This window comes from Orcinus orca, chromosome 15 (assembly GCF_937001465.1).
Source record: "Orcinus orca chromosome 15, mOrcOrc1.1, whole genome shotgun sequence".
Classification (NCBI taxonomy): Eukaryota; Metazoa; Chordata; class Mammalia; order Artiodactyla; family Delphinidae; genus Orcinus; species Orcinus orca.
In genome coordinates this window covers 46,728,513-46,745,761 of record NC_064573.1, presented here as the reverse complement: position 1 = coordinate 46,745,761, position 17,249 = coordinate 46,728,513, and the positions used below count along the sequence as shown (strand labels likewise).

General features: G+C 40.3%; 2 protein-coding genes across 2 annotated transcripts in view; both read right to left on the bottom strand.

Moving 5' to 3' along the window:
* AQP4 (aquaporin 4) overlaps window positions 1-241 on the bottom strand; it is a 175,278-nt gene extending 175,037 nt beyond the window's left edge. Inside the window, exon 1 of the mRNA XM_033435261.2 lies at window positions 227-241. The gene's annotated coding sequence lies outside the window, so the exon portion shown is untranslated. The remainder of the gene's footprint in view (window positions 1-226) is intronic.
* Window positions 1-17,249, bottom strand: part of CHST9 (carbohydrate sulfotransferase 9) — a 243,685-nt gene that overhangs the window by 134,663 nt on the left and 91,773 nt on the right. The window contains exon 3 of the mRNA XM_049697790.1: window positions 227-265. Coding sequence (XP_049553747.1) covers window positions 227-265 — 39 coding nt within the window. The remainder of the gene's footprint in view (window positions 1-226; window positions 266-17,249) is intronic.

The window sequence follows — 17,249 nt, the reverse complement described above, 5'->3', positions numbered from 1 at the left end:
TCATTTTTGTTTGAATAGAAAGATAGGATGAAAAGGACATGACTGATGTGGAAGTGAAAAAGCTAAATGCATTCATTTATTTTAATTAATTTAAAATCAGTCAAGTCTAGGATTATGAACTATTACAGTTTTAGGTGAGTTTTTGAATACTACATTGCAAATAGACTTTTTCAAGGTGGAAGTAAAAACACGACATAAAGCTGAGGCCAATTAGTCAACATCTTACCTGAAGCTGCTCTTTGTTCTCTTTTCTGCTCCACTCTCCCTGAAATAAGAAGTGGCAGGTCAGTTGCAATGTGCAGCCATGAGAATATGATGCAACTAAGATGAAAGCCCAGTTTATGGTAATTTCCAGACATAGTCACTAGGTCAGCCGTATCCAACATTCTTCTAGAGATGACTGGGCACAGAGGAAAGGGGTGAAAAGTATTCTCAAATCAATTTACGAAAGTCAAAAATTAATGAGTATGCATTAAACATGCTTCTGGGTTTAAAAAATCTTGTTAGTAAGAGCCATTTACTCAACAATAAACCTACAAGGTGCAAATCCCCATAGAACAACTGTTCTACATGGGGGTAGACACCTGACTAAGATAAGACCATGGCCTCTTACAACCTACTTGGGAAGGTAAAGGACAGACAATATAACATGAAATGAGATGTGCCCCCAAAGGGTATAAATGTTTAAAGACATGAGAGGATGAAACGATTATTTTAAGAAATAAAAGGGTGCCATGAAGTTACGGAGAAAGTAGTATTAGATTTGGACCTTGAGAGATACATGTGATTTGGGGAATTTGAAAAGGGGAAAGGATTGATTCTTGGCAAAAGAAACAGTAATGGGCTATGTAGGACAAGGCTATTTGAGCAAGAAGGGTCATGTTTAGGGCTTGCTTTAAAAACCTGAATGAGAGTAGCCTTCCATAGGAGGAAGTATCCTAGAGCAGCGGTCCCCAACCTTTTTGGCACCAGGGACCGGTTTCGTGGAAGACAATTTTTCCATGGACGAGGGAGGGGAGGGATGGTTCACATGGTAATGCAAGTGATGGGGAGTGGTGGGGAGCGATGGGGAGCGGTGGGGAGTGGTGGGGAGCTATGGGGAGCGGTGGGGAGCAGTAGGGAGCAGTGGGGAGCGGTGGGGAGCAATGGGGAGCGATGGGGAGTGGTGGGGAGCGGTGGGGAGTGGTGGGGAGTGATGGGGAGCGATGGAGAGCAGCAGATGAAGCCTTGCTCACTCGCTCACCGCTCACCTCCTGCAGCCTGGTTCCAAAGGTCTGCAGCCGGGGAGTGGGGGACCCCTGTCCCAGAGGTTGGGCAAGAGGTAATTGGTTGCGTATGACAGTGGGAGCAGAGAGGAGGGAAGTGAGGGGTGTAGGAGACGGTAGGAAGGCAGAACCTATAGGGCCCAGGAGTTTACAAAATGTGAAGTGCAAGGGAAAAGGAAAGGTCAAGATGAATGGCTGCTAGTTGACTTTGGGTATGGTGATGCAATTTGGGGAAATGGTAAAATAGGGTGGGAGCATGGGAATGATGAGTTCAGTTTGGACTTCATGAGTTTGAAGTGCTACCCAGAGACGGAGTTTGGGAGAGAGATCAAAACTGAAATTATAGATGCAGAAAATGTGCATCTTGAGAAGATGGCTGGAGCTGAGGGGGGGAAATGGAAACATAAAGACAGAACAGAGGGCTGGGCTGAAGACAGTGACCAAGAAAACAAAAATTCTACTCTTGTTTTGTGATAAAGGACGATGAGAATACAGAAGGAGAAGCAGACCTCCATGGAGATCAAAAGAGCACAAAGTCATGTACCATAAATAAAGTTTTAAGAAGTATCAGGGGTGCCAACAGCATCCGATACCGCTGAGTTCACGCGGTTGTTGCTAGACTATGAGTGAGAAGTTTTAGCAGAGAGGGGATAGTAAGAGGCTGTGAGGGTCTGAAGAGCAGTGGGCGATGAGGAAGATGAGGCTGAGGAGGAAATGACTTGTTCACGACATTTGCCAGCACAAACATGAATGAGATGAGGTAACAGTTTGGGCAGGAGTTCAGTCAGGGTTTCTGGGACACTTCAGCATGTTTACAGGCTTAGATAGGAAACATTGCACCAGGGCAGTGGTGTGTGTAAACACCACAGTTGAGGTGAGAGCCTTGGTTTTGCGATGAGTAAGTGAGGGCCACCCTTCCAGCCATCACCTTCTTGTCATTTATCAACTTGTCACAGATGGAGCTAGTTACTGAGAGTTTATGGAAGCTCATGTAAACTTTAAGTTTTTCTATCAGCCCTTCGTGTCTTTTACAATCCTAGACTGTAAGGTGGAAAACGTATAATCCTTCCCCTGCGCAGCTGCCCAAAGTGTAGAATTCATTTAACTGGCATCTTGATTAATCTCACATTCTATTCATTTGGGTGATTTCCAGAGGACTTGTTTGATGCAATTTATTTCAATTATACAAACAGATAAATGGCATGAATGGCCCATTTAAAGGTTTCATTCATTACCAAATATGATGGGGTACCTCCTCATTAAAGATTTTTATTGGGCAAGCCACTATGTACCTTTGATTATAAATTTTTATATACTAGGGGCCTCAAACACTTTCATGAATTTTCAAAAATGCTATTCAAGTCCTGAATCATTAAAAAAAATTATAAAAAAGATGTTTAAAAAAACCCTATCTTTTTGGAGAGTCTTTAACTTGTCTAAGAATGCATCATAAATCCTTAAAGTTGACAATGAATGTATTGAAGATTAATAACAGGGTGTGGTAGCCAGCCTCCAAGGTCTGACCCCAATGATCCTCGTCTTCCCACCTCCTGGCATTTGTATCCTTGTGTTGTCTGCTCCCACACTGAATTAGACTGACTTGTAACCAGTAGGGTTTTGCAGAAATAATCAAGTGTGATTTCCAAGGTTGGGCCTCAAAAAACATTGTGGCTTCCATTTTGTTGTCTCTCAGAGTACTTCCTCTGAGGAAAGCCAGATAATATGTTACAAGGACACCCAAGCAGCCCAAAGGAGAGACCCATGTGGCAAGGAACTGAGGTCTCCTGTCAACAGCCAATGAGGAACTGAGGCCTCCTGTCAACAGCCAATGAGGAACTGAGGCCTCTAGTCAAGAGCCAATGGGGAATTGAGGCCACCATCAACAGCCAAAGAGGAACTGAGACCTCCTGTCCATAGCCAGTGAGGAACCAAGGGCTCCAGTCAACAACCAATGAGGAACTGAGGCCTCCTGCCAGCAGTCAGCATCAACTTGCCCGCACATGAACAGCGCATTCTCTAGCCTCACTCAAACCTTCACATGGCCGCAGCTCTGGCTGTCTCCTTGACCGCAACTTCCTGCGAGATCCTGACCCAGAACAACCCAACCAGCCACTCCAGAGTTCCCCACAGAAACCGTGTCACATGATAAATGTTTACTGTTGTTTTCAGCTGCTAAGTTTTGGGTAAACTGTTATACAGTATTACATAACTAATACTTATGGGATAATTTTATTATGAAAATTTGGGTTCATTTACCACTTAATAGAAGTTTTACCAACTTTTCTTCTGAGAAAATGTATTTAGTTGAACATTAAAATTCCACATCTCATGGCTATTTATTTATATAAACTGAGTTCTGATATTTTTAAAAGCTATTTTAGAGTTGGGGTTGATACGGTTTCATGGAGAAACATTAAATATATATCCACTTATAGCACATTTCAGTACTTCAGTATGGAAATAGCTCCTTAATCAAAGTGATTGTTTCTGATCTTTTAAAACCACAGGCACCTAAACGGCAATCCAAGATGTCTCACCAATAATGAGCAGGGTGTTTGTACCACAACTCAGTATCTTATGTCACTTCTAATGAAAGGAAAATTTTGTGCACACACATATATATATTTATGTCTATACATATATACAAATAGTGGGTATACACATATGCGTGTACATATATGCATATATACATACATATAATGCACTACATATATGTACATGTGATATATATCTTGTAATTTTACAATCTGACATAGTCTAATCTCCAAAATATACTCTCTCTTCTACCTGCTTCCATCATTGTGTAATAAAGTGTGTCATGGAATCTTATCAAGCTTCCCTCACTGCGCTACCAATTTCTCAGTGCCAGTTCTGAGTGTGCGTTCAGTCACAGGCATTTTATCTGCCCTGCTCTGAGAGGTATTATTAATCACATCCTGTTGCTAGGATACCTGAGAATGTTCATTTATGTCCGATGTTTCTTTGGCAAAATGCACTATGAAGATGGCATAGAATCATGACAAGGAAAATTACTGTGCACACGCTACTTATTTTTAAAAAGGCAGCGGGGGAGAGTATCGTAACTACCAGATAATATAATGTGAACTCCCATGAATTTTTTTTTAATACCGTTTGTTTCACCTAGACTTTAATGGAAAAGTGCTGGCAATATTTCTGGATAATGAAAATCTGTAGTACTTCTCTACTTCTGAGTTAACTAGGAAAAATAGAAGGAGGTAGGGTTTTAATTCTGTTTCCTTTATAGGGACTTAGAGAGGGCGGGGCTTTAAGATTCACTCACTTCAAATGCCTCAGTTACAGACGGGGTTACTAGGTTACAGTGCTAGCTGATTTGTAGAGCCAGCCTAATACACAGATCACCACTATTGCATGTTTAGCTATTTTAATGCAAGACCTAAGAGAAAAGTAATCTTCAGAATGAGCATTTGAGTAATGGGGGAAAAAATGCCTTTATCAATAGCTTAAAAAATTACTGTTGTTTTGGGTATTAGTATACCAAAGATTCCTGCTTATTGATTGTAATCAGAGAGGATATGAATTTTATATATTTTACATATTCACCTAAATGCAAATAAAATTCACCTACATGCAAGGTTTTTCTTAGTCAATCTCTTCCCACAGGAAACAGCATGATATAGTGAAATAAACATGGGCTTTGGAGTTAGATGGAGTGACTTCCTGTCTTAACCACTGGTTCTTAGGAGCTATGTAACCCTGGGAACAAGGCATAGAGTATCTCCTCAATACATGTTCCTTTCTGTTGTCTCCTCTTCTCTCTCTAGTGCTTGTGCGTGTGTGTGTGTGTGTGTGTGTGTGTACACAAGACATACATATACATAGTATCTGTTTATCTATATTTATCTATTGTATCTATCTCTACCTAAGTCTTGTATTTCAACTGAAAACATAAACAATTTGAGTTTTACTTCCAATATCGTTTCCAAGTGGTATTAGCAGAGTGCTATTTTTATAATCATGCTAATAATAGTAGCTAATGTTTATTAAACAATATCTATGTGCTCATCACTGTAATCAACATATTATATGTGTTCATTCATTTTATCTTCACAGTATTATGAGACTTTACAAACATTCTACCGATTTTCAGGTAAGAAAACTTGGTAGAAATTTGGTAAATAACTTTGCCAAATCACTGAACTACTTAGTGGCAAATAAATAACGAGAGGATAAAAAATAGTTGGGGTGAAAGGCAGGGAGGAGTAAGCATTTGGATATCTATCCATAAGCCGTATATAATCAGTCCTTAGGTTTGGAGGGCTGCCTGAATAAATTATTTTGTTAAAATATTTCCATAGACTTTTTAAAAACTAGCTCTTCGTTATTTATCAAATTATCTGTCTGAATAAATGAACTGCTTATTTTAGCTGCTAAATACCTAATAATAATGTTTCAGGAGTAGAATGCCAAAAAGACCTTCAGATTTTGAACTTTTTTAGTAGTTTGGTATTTATTCAGTACCTTCTATGAGTCGGGCACCCTAATAACACTTAAAAATTATTTACTTTAATTTTCACAACTAACTTAGTCGATATTTTTCAAAGCTATTTTAGACTTGCGGTCGATATGGTTTCATGGAGAAACATTAAATATATATCCACTTATAGCACATTTCAGTACTTCAGTACGGAAGTAGTCCCTTAATCGAAGTGATTGTTTCTGATCTTTGAAAACCACAGACACATACATGGCAACCCAACGATGTCTCACCAATAATGAGCAGGGTGCTTGTATCACAGGTCAGTATCTTATGCCACTTCTAATGAAAAGAAAATTTTGTGCACACATATATACGTATTTATGTGTATACACATATACAAATAGTGGGTATATACATATATGTGTGTGTCTATATATTCATATATCTACATATACATAATGCATTACATGTATGTACATGTGGTGTGTGTCCTGTGATTTTTACAATCAGATATAGTCTAATCTCCAAAATATACGCTGTTCTACCTGCTTCCATCATTGTGTAATAAAGTCTGTCATGGAATCTTATCAAGCTTTCCTCACTGCACACCAATTTCTCAGTTGCCAATTCATGGAGTAGATGAAAATTACTTCCATTTTCCAGTGGAGAAAGGAGGCTCAGGAAATTCTCTGAAATGGCACAAGGTTCCAGTTAGTGATTAGCAGGATTAGACTTTGAAGCTGAGATTTGTACCCTTTCTGAGCTTACTGGCTGCGGTGATTACAGGCAGGTCTGTAGAGTGGTAAAGAGCTCTTCCACTTAATCAATGTGGGACACTATCATTTAACCTCTCTAAATTGTATTTATCTGGAAATAGGGATAATACTAGTTCCTACTTCACAGGGTCATTGTGAGGGTTAAACAAAATAATGTGTTTGATAATAATCCTAAATATTTTGAGTGCATAATGCAATCACGTTTATAATGTTCTCACTTCAGTGCCTGGAAAATAGCAACATAGTGTATTGCCAGGTGCTTCTCTTTATGAATGTTCCATGTCAGGTGGTCCCTGGTAACATATGATACTTCTACATATTCTCAAGGTCAATGGCTTTGTTTACACAAATATTATAAAGTTTATTTTGAGAGTTTCTTCAGATTTTTACCATCACATCTCTTTCTTGCTTTCCCTTAGAATTCCTAATTGAGAACTAGCTTTTCACTTTAGTGAATTCCTTTCCTCTCCTCGTAACTCTTTCCAAATACAAATTGGTTTGATAAAACACATTGATATGGCAAAACTCTCCCCAATTATGAGCTCAGATGACACGATTTTAGAACCCAGCATGTGTGGTCCAAATCCCTACCCATATTTTGTACTGACCAGCAGCTATGGAACTGTCAACAGTCTGATACAGTCTAAATAGAAAGGGAGAGCTTTTCTAGAAACTAGAGGACCTCATTACCAGAACTTAGTCCTTGAAACAAATGGTAAGACCTTGAACAACTTGACATTTCCAAGATTCACAGGTCTCTTTAGTTAGATAGGTAAATACTATCTTTCAATAATACCAAAAGAAGTTGTACAAACAGGGATTTGAGAAGATTTTAAGTACCGTACTATAGGGCAGGAACAGAGACACATAACTAAGCCACTGTAAAGACCAGCTAGTCTAAAACCAAAAAGGACCTATTATATAGCACAAGGAACTCTGATCGATATTATATAACAACCTAAATGGGAGAAGAAGTTGAAAAAGAATAGATACACGTATATGTATAACTGAATCACTCTGTTGTACACCTGAAACTAACACAACATTGTTAATCAACTATACTCCAATATAAAATAAAAAGTTAAAAAAAATAGACTGTAGAAACTGCATAGTTTCTCTTTGGTCAATTGTACAAAAAGGCAGAGGAGTTTATTTTATTATTGATACCTGGATTTATGCTGATGCTGAAACGGCACTGGCCTCAGCAGACCCTGTGATGAGCCTCTATGGCTGTGGACCCTCACTACCCTCCTGCACATTTAGATAAACTCCACTTGCTCTTTTGTCCGTTTCTATTTGCTGAGTTGATGTGTCACTAGGATGCTTAGGCAGTTGGAGCCATTATGAGCACACCGCATGCTGTGAGCTCCAGACAGTGTATACTGAGCCACAGAAAATGGCCCTTCAGAAACGTATCGATACCGATAGATCTGGCCTCTGAGCTTGGCCATCTGCCCTGGCAGAGCTGATACTCCATCTGCGCCCCCCAGCCCTGGGGTCTGCCATCCGTCATCGTGTGTAAAAAGCCTGAGAAGAACTGAATGCTCAAAGATTTTTCCTGGGCTGACCCCTCTACAGAGAAATAGGAAAATCAGTAGGAGAAACAACAGTTTTATGTTCTCTTGGAAATTCTCAAGTACAGAATTTCTTCCGACTTAGATCCACCTGACAAGCACATAATTAATGTGACAAGCAACAGTTCCTTTCAGATTCCCAACATTGGCCTGGGTGAATTAAATCTTAAAGTAAACCTTTTGATATTCAGAACCTCATTCTGAAGCAGTCATTTGTTGGCAGAGAAGTTTTTTGGAAGACCTTTAGATGTTGAAGTCAGACTGGAAAAAAAATCCAATCAACCCAAACCCAGGTCTTAAATATCTCTGCAAAATGGGAATGCTAGTTTTACTAATATATGTTTCAGCTACTGACCAAAGCAGGGATGTGTGCATTTGTACTTTCCTTTGTACAATAACATGTTCCTTGTACGTTAGGTGTGAATAATTATTCTTTTTTTAAATAAATTATTTTATTTTATTTATTTACTTTTTGGCTGCGTTGGGTCTGCGCTGCTGCACACAAGCTTTTCTCTAGTTGCGGCGAGCGGGGGCTACTCTTTGTTGCAGTGTGCAGGCTTCTCGTTATGGTGGCTTCTCTTGTTGTGGACCACGGACTCTAGGCGCACGGGCTTCAGTAGTTGTGGCACGTGGGCTCAGTTGTGGCTCATGGGCCCTAGAGCACAGGCTCAGTAGTTGTAGCGCACAGGCTTAGTTGCTCTGCGGCATGTGGGATCTTCCCGGACCAGGGCTTGAACCTGTGTCCCCTGCACTGGCAGGCAGATTCTTAACCACTGCACCACCAGGGAAGCCCCGTGAATAATTATTCTTAAGTGACATAATATTCTAGGTGCCCTTGGAATCTTCATTATATAAAAGAAATAGGAATGAATTATTTTGCAAAATAAAGAATCTTTTCATAATATAATTATTCAGTCCTGTGCTAGAATAACAATGACCATGTTTTAAGAGGTGGAGTCAGTTTCCTTCCTGCTGAACTGTCCAGGCATTCGTAAATTGCTTAACGAGTAGAATATGCTGGAAATGCCAGTTTCTAGGCCTTGAAAATCAGGCAGCTCCCACTTCCCGAGTCTTTTAATACTTGCTCTGAGAGAAATCTGGCCATAATGTAAGAAAGACTACCCTGAGACCACCATGCTGTAAGGAAGCTCAAGTGAGCCACACCTGGAGGCCCCGTGGAACGTGAGCTGCCTGAATCATACACGACTGACAACTAGCTGTTCCAGCCACACCAACCCAGGTGCCAAACGTTGTGTGGATGATGAGGCAATCCTGGAAGTGGATTTTCCAGCTCCAGTTGCTTCAGCGAACACCATATGGATTAGACAAATTGCCCAGCTGAACCTTTTCAAAATTTCTAACCTACAAAACTGAAAGCAAAATAAATGTTTGTTTTATACCATTAAGTTTTGGCATACTTTGTTATAATCAAAAGATAATAAGAACACCTCCTTTTTCTGTTTTCATAGTAAGAATATTTATTGATAAACCTATCAATATATACCAGTATATATTGATTTTTTTTCCCCCTTAAAGCAGGGCTCACCTAGGTTCCTTCTTTCCTAAGATGGCTTGCTCAACTATACCTATAAATATGTTCTATTATCCAGCATTTTAGCATTTAAATTTATTCCTCTTCATGACACAGAATGAAACATGTTATTATTGAGTATGGTTAATTTATGTATAATCTATATAGATTAATATGTACTTTGGTTTAATAAAAGTATTACAGTATTAGCCTATGTCCAGGTTATTGATCAAAAGTAAAGTGGAGACTTGCCAATTATGTAGAATTTCAGAACTTGTCAACCATCAAATGAGGCACCCGTTTGAAACAACATTTAAATATTCATCCAGGCTTCAAAAACTTTATCGCTGATGGTTGGAAATTATACAGAAACCCGCTGAACTGAAACACTGAAAAGATTCAACAGCCATTTCTGCTAAATAATTTAAAATTATCTTACTTTCCCTGGGTAGATTTACTTTTAAATGATAAATTAGTAGAATCTATATTGAATTAAGAGCTTTGATATTATTTAGGGTTCATTTTCTGTATGAAGGTGACAAGGGGAAACATTTCATTAAGAAAGGTAATGAGTTGAGTCCAGTCAGACACTATGCTTGTGAAGTTGGAGTTTGTTCACTTCAAATACAATTTATTTGGCTCACGGACACACAATCCAGCCCAGCTTTTCATCTGAAGGAAATGAGCACATTTCACTGCTCTCTCCTGTGTTCTTAATCATCTCCTCATTAGCCTGTGAAGAAAGCTGCTAGGGGCCAGAGGTGAGCTTCATTTATTCTTTGAGATGTCAGCACCATTTACATTCCCAGTAGCCCCAAGTTTTTCCTTTTTTATCTTTAAAAAATCCTCATCATACTTATCCTTTCCTTCACATTGACCTGCATCAAAGGTTTGGGCCTTAGACATGCAGGGAAGCTCTTATCTCACAGACTGAAGGAAGACGATGAAGAAAGTGTACGTAGATTAGTGGCCATGGATTTACTGCTTTCAGCCTTTGCAGTGTACTTTGTGATCTTGTAAAACTATCCTCTGTAAACCTGATTGACTACCCGAGTTTACTAGAAAAGTTGTTAATGATCTAGTCCATTTGATGTATAGGGGAAGAGGCTCACCAACACTTGGGTCCTTCAGAGAAAGCAACAAGAGAGAAATGCTGTCAAGCCCCTATGACATGACGGGCAGAAGGCTCAGTATTTTATGTCTGCAACACTCTGTAAAGAGTAGACAAGAGGGCTTCCCTGGTGGCGCGGTGGTTGACAGTCCGCCTGCCGATGCAGGGGACACGGGTTCGTGCCCCGGTCCGGGAAGATCCCACATGCCGCGGAGCGGCTGGGCCCGTGAGCCATGGCCGCTGAGCCTGCGCGTCCGGAGCCTGTGTTCCGCAACGGGAGAGGCCACAACAGTGAGAGGCCCGCGTACCGCAAAAAACAAAAAAGAGTAGACAAGAAACTCACGGCCAAGGGAAGGGCTGTGGAAAGCAGAGTCTGTTGACTGGCTCAGTGGATGCGGCCTCCAGCAGGGGCTGGAAGTGGGCCTTTACCTAATAATAGAGACAGAAGAGGAGACGCTCCAGGAGGGAAGGGAAATAAATATCCTCTGAACACCTAAGGCAATAAGTTATTTTCTGGCGAAATCTTTTATGGGTGTTCGGTGTGAGATGCTGGTTTTGGGAAAAAGCAAGCCAAGGCTGACACAGTGCAGAGGGGAGCTCCTTCTGATGCAGCTTACCCAGAAGGACAGGAAGTAGAGGACCCCCACTCCCCCACCCCGGAGAGGGTGCAGGTGAACACAGGAAGGGAGTGGGAGCATGGACGAGAGTCTTCTCCCCGACTTCAGCCACTGCAAGCTTAGATCTGCACAAGATTGAGAAGCTGGCATTCCCAGGGGAGGGGAGTGACTTTCTAGCCGTGTGTACTATGGCAGACACAGCTGAGTGCCTCCCCTCCAGTCACATGGATGACATGGACGAAACATGACTGACATAAACTCATCATCGTGGTCCCACTCCCCTTTCTTTCCATGGTCATTTGACGTTTCTGGCCAATGACATGTCAGATGAATTCCGTTGAAGAATTTCATTGAAAGGTTTCCCATGCCAATAAAAAACAAGAGATGGGAGAAAACATCTTCTTTTCTTTTCTTTTCCTTTCTTTTCTTTTCTTTTTTTTAAATTTTTCTTTCTTTTTTAGCACCTTTATTGGAGTATAATTGCTTTACAATGGTGTGTTAGTTTCTGCTTTATAACAAAGTGAATCAGGTATACATATACATATATCTCCGTATCTCTTCCCTCTTGCGTCTCCCTCCCACCCTCCCTATCCCACCCCTCTAGGGGGTCACAAAGCACCGAGCTGATCTCCCTGTGCTACACGGCTGCTTCCCGCTAGCTATCTATTTTATATTTGGTAGTGTACATATGTCCATGCCACTCTCTCACTTCGTCCCAGCTTACCTTTCCCCCTCCCTGTGTCCTCAAGTCCATTCTCTAGTAGGTTTGTGTCATTATTCCCGTCTTGCCCCTAGGTTCTTCGTGACCATTTTTTTCCCTTAGATTCCATATATATGTGTTAGCATACGGTATTTGTTTTTCTCTTTATGACTTACTTCACTCTGTATGACAGACTCTAGGTCCATCCACCTCACTACAAATAACTCAATTTCGTTTCTTTTTATGGCTGAGTAATATTCCATTGTATATACGTGCCACATCTTCTTTATCCATTCATCTCTCGATGGATACTTAGGTTGCTTCCATGTCCTGGCTATTGTAAATAGAGCTGCAATGAACATTTTGTTACATGACTCTTTTTGAATTATGGTTTTTCTCAGGGTATATGCCCAGTAGTGGGATCACTGGGTCATATGGTAGTTCTATTTGTAGTTTTTTAAGGAACCTCCATACTGTTCTCCATAGTGGCTGTATCAATTTACATTCCCACCAACACTGCAAGAGTGTTCCCTTTTCTCCACACCCTCTCCAGCATTTATTGTTTCTAGATTTTTTGATGATGGCCATTCTGACCGGTGTGAGATATCTCACTGTAGTTTTGATTTGCATTTCTTTAATGATTAATGATGTTGAGCATTCTTTCATGTGTTTGTTGGCAATCTGTATATCTTCTTTGGAGAAATGTCTATTTAGGTCTTCTGCCCATTTTTGGATTGAGTCATTTGTTTTTTTTCATATTGAGCTGCATGAGCTGCTTATAAGTTTTGGAGATTAACCCTTTGTCAGTTGCTTCATGTGCAAATATCTTCTCCCATTCTGAGGGTTGTCTTTTCATCTTGTTTATGGTTTCCTTTGCTGTGCAAAAGCTTTTAAGCTTCATTAGGTCCTATTTGTTTTGTTTTGTTTTGTTTTCCAGTTCTCTAGGAGGTGGGTCAAAAAGGATATTGCTGTGATTTGCCATGGAGTGTTCTGCCTATGTTTTCCTCTAAGAGTTTGATGGTGTCTGGCGTTACATTTAGGTCTTTAATCCATTTTGAGTTTATGTACCTTCTTTTCTTTCGGTGGATGTTGTCACATCTAGGTATGATGCCTGGAACAGGAGAAGAACAGCACGCACTGCAAGGATGACTGAAGGGAACAGACCCCAGGAGGATGTCCCTAAGGCTCTGAATTCATGTGCCATGGAACCACCCCACCCTGAGATTTCTTGTTATGGGTTATTTAACCTTTTAATGTTTAAGTGACAGTTTTTAGTTACTTGCAGCTGAAAGCATTGTGTATCTTGTACACAGGTCAACAACAAAACAGTAGTATTCTATGCAAAATAAACTGGGAATGCAAAATAATTATTTCACTACATCTTCTATGCTAAAAGAACTAGAAATAAAACCTGAAGGAAAGGAAAGAGGACTGCCTTTCAGAGAGCCCCAGGAATTGTGGGGGTGAGACTACTCCCTGGCTATAGGGGCTACACTTTAGAGGGTCCGGTCTTGAGCTCTTCCAGACATGTCACTTCACAGAGGGTGAGAAGGACCAAAATGTTTGCTCACGGAGTCCCTGCCTTACCTGGACCATGCACTGGGTACCTGGGATGCCAGACTTCTCTGGCCAAACATCCCCAAGGCCCTGCAGGGTCGTATGAGCTTTCTCCCCAGATCAGAACTCTAGAAGGGGGGACCATATTGCACCACTAGTACAAGGCTTGTAGAGGGGTGTTCAAAGGATGCCTGGGGCTTGGATGTGTGTGCAGACTGGTCCCAGTGCATGTGAGTGAGGTCCCTCATGATGCTGGAAGGGCTGTGATGGAGGGCTGTGATGAAGGTAGAAAGAAAAGGGGGTTATATTGGTTCTCCTGCCCCAGACCCAGCAATTACAGGGCAGGTCTGTCGTGACACAAACACTGAGGGTAGCTCCTATAAGAATGCATGGAAATGATGGGGTCATAAACAGGGTCTCAGTGAATTCTCATAACACTCCAAGGGAAGGAAGGGGGAGGTATTTTATCCACAGATGATAAATGTAAAAACAACAAAGTCTCAGAGGGTGAACTCGCTGAAGATTACCCAGTAAGTGTTAGAATCTGGATCTGAATCCAGGACTTTCGAAGATCATACTGGTTACGGCATATGCTCTCTCAGATTTTTCTGATGTTGGTTTAATTTCTATATAAAACTGAAAGACACAGATTGTTTTAAATTACCCTTTTTATTTGTGCAGTCTCCAGTTTCCTATCTCAAAAACTCTTAGCAATGTTTACTCTAAGTGGGTAAAATACAAATAAATGAAATTCAATCAAATTTCTTTGTAAATGAATCATTGTTAAATTTATCTATTAAAAAAGTGAAAACATTATACTGGTATAAAGTAAATAAAGTGGGACAGGGTAAGCCTTTCCTTCTCACATGGTGTTAAAAGATAGAGATGATCCACTTTCATTTGTATAAAATGTTCTCTGAAGTTTTTAGGAAATGGGTCAAATCTATTCTTTCCCCTTTGTTGTGTGAAATATGTAAGTTTTATTTTCCATAAAATTATCTGAACTGGTTGCTTACATAGCCCCAATCTGTCACTTTGATTTTAAATTCCCCAATTCACTATTTGCTACAGACTTTTGAAAAAAGTTACAAGGTGATTTGCATTTTTTTTTTTTTTTGGTAAATTTCAGCTTTTTATCTTCCAGTTAAACCAACCGTATTTAAATCTGGCTGAGGGCAGTGGAGGGGAGGCCTGGAGGGTTGTAGACCTTTGTAATATTACTTTCATCCTTTCATCTTTCCTGGGGTAGCTCTGGAAGGGGAGACGTCATTTCCACATGTGTACAGCTCACTTATACTCTCAAACACATAAGAAATTTCTCTCAGAATACTGAATATCTATAGAAAACACTTTGATAATTTTTTTTCACCGTGTTGTGACACTGCCAAATATTTGGGGGAAAAACATCAAGCCTGAGCGTTAATAGGCAGGCTGACATCAGTTCTTGAGAAACTGGTAGGAAATCCTGGAAAAGTGATACTACATACACATATAGAAAAGAGTCATTTCAAAAAGATGAGGAAGATGTTACAAAATCCGGATCACACACTTGCGATAGCCCAGCCTTAAAGTGAAAAAAAAAAGCAGGCTGTGAACTCTGCCATCATTTCCATGGATTCAGCCTGATGTAGCCAGGTTGCTGTGTCTTGCTTCCAACAATATCTACCCATCCGGATGTCACCAGGATTATTAACACAGTCACCGCACTCTGTTTCCTGAGATTCAGAGAGGGGACATTTTTGTGCTGGAAAGTACTATTTGGGCTTTAAGCAAAATGGCAAGGTTGGCTTCAACTCAATATCGTTCAAAACCTAGATTTTGTCCTTGGTGTCCAAATGATGGCCCCATGGATGGGTGAACTAGTCATCTAAAGAATGCGCTTGGTGCATATTTTTATTTTTTGCCTTTTCAGAAATATTTCACAGAATTGCATATGACACCACAAACATTTGAAAGAAGCAGGGAACCTAGAGGTTTCTTCTGTTCAGCTGATGGTGCCTCTGGTGATCAAGTGCACTTTCATTCTCTGGCTGGTCTCCAGAGACTTTCACTTAATCCCGTATTCAGTAGGACACTGCTTGGGGTGAAGTCGGCACTCATGGATACATGTTCACCCGACAATGCACACACAATTTGAAATAGATTGCCAGCAGCGCAGGGCAGGAGGAGAAGAGGCCAGACCTGCTGGGCTATTTGTCATCTCAAACATTTCAAGCATCGCACACCGCCTCCTTAGCAGGACACATGGGGTATGTGTCCCCTGGCAAGATGTTTAGTTTTGGTGCACACAATAAGGGCTGTAATATATTAACCCAAGGGGAGAGAAAGGAGATCCACCACCTGGAGCTTTTCTTTCTGTGTTTAAGCGACAGAAAAGTCTTCAATAAGCATCTTAATATTTCAACCTTAAGGTTGAATAATTCCATGGAACAGAATTAAAATACATGCATTTTAAGGAAATTTGCTGAGTGAAGTATACCTCACAGCCAGCTACATTTGGTCGGACTTTAGTCTGCTTTCAAAGGAATACAAGGGCCTTTGGGATATTTTCTCCCAATTCTGGAAAACCAAGAATTTTATTTTGTCATTCTGGTATCTTTCATAACCATTGTGTGAAAATAAATATGCGTTGAAAATACTAATGTTAACAAGAAAGAGGGTTTGGTATTAAAAACAAAACAAATGGCAGCCACTTTTTGCCTTCTAGGGGGTGGCAGAATGCCATCGCTAGGGAAACTGTTCTTTAGGAAAATTCCCTGGTGCCATCGCTAGGGAAACTGTTCTTTAGGAAAATTCCCTGGTGCCTTAAAAACCCACTTTGGTTATGAAAGTGAGATTCCTGGGATAGTTTAGTTGAGAGAGTGTGCAGAAAAGGAAGGGTGGATTTTTCTGTATAATAAAGTAAGAGGAATTGTGGAGCTATTCATTAATTTTTTTGAGAGGTTAAATAACTCTGAAAAAAGTAAGGGGAAAAATGGTCTAAAAAGGGAGGGGCTGGGTTCAGGTTTATATATGAATATGGTAGTCGGTTAGAACCAAAGGAAAGATACAACCAATGAGAAATTCCCTTTTTAGGAAATGGCCAACAAACGTTTGCAACCACAATAACTACTTTCAATGTAAGTTGTTTCCAATTCTATAATGTGCTGAACACTATTCTCTGAACCTCCCAAATCAATGAAAGTCGGTTAGGCATGATAGTGTGGCCAAAGGTTTCGGACTGATACACTGCAGAGCATTTGGTTCTAGGAGATAAAACATGGAGAAGGAACATAAGCAGAAAATGGAATAGCTGATGAGCAGAAGAAATGATAAGCCCACTGGGGCAGACAGAGGACACTGGACTTTACAGGGGATGGGGGAAGAGTCGGTTTATTTGGTTATCAAAAGAATGGTCGACTCAGGAAGGGTGGAAGAATTTTGAATCTGGGCAAGAAAATCAAAAAGGTTAAAAACTATAAGAACCCCCCCCCCAGCATATACAGAATGGATAACACTATATAGCACAGGGAAGTATATTCAATATCCTGTGATAAACCATAAGGGAAAAGAATATGAAAAAGGATATATATATATATATATATATATGTATAAGTGAGTCACCTTGTTGTACAGCAGAAACTAACACAAATTGTAAATCAACTATACTTCAATAAAAT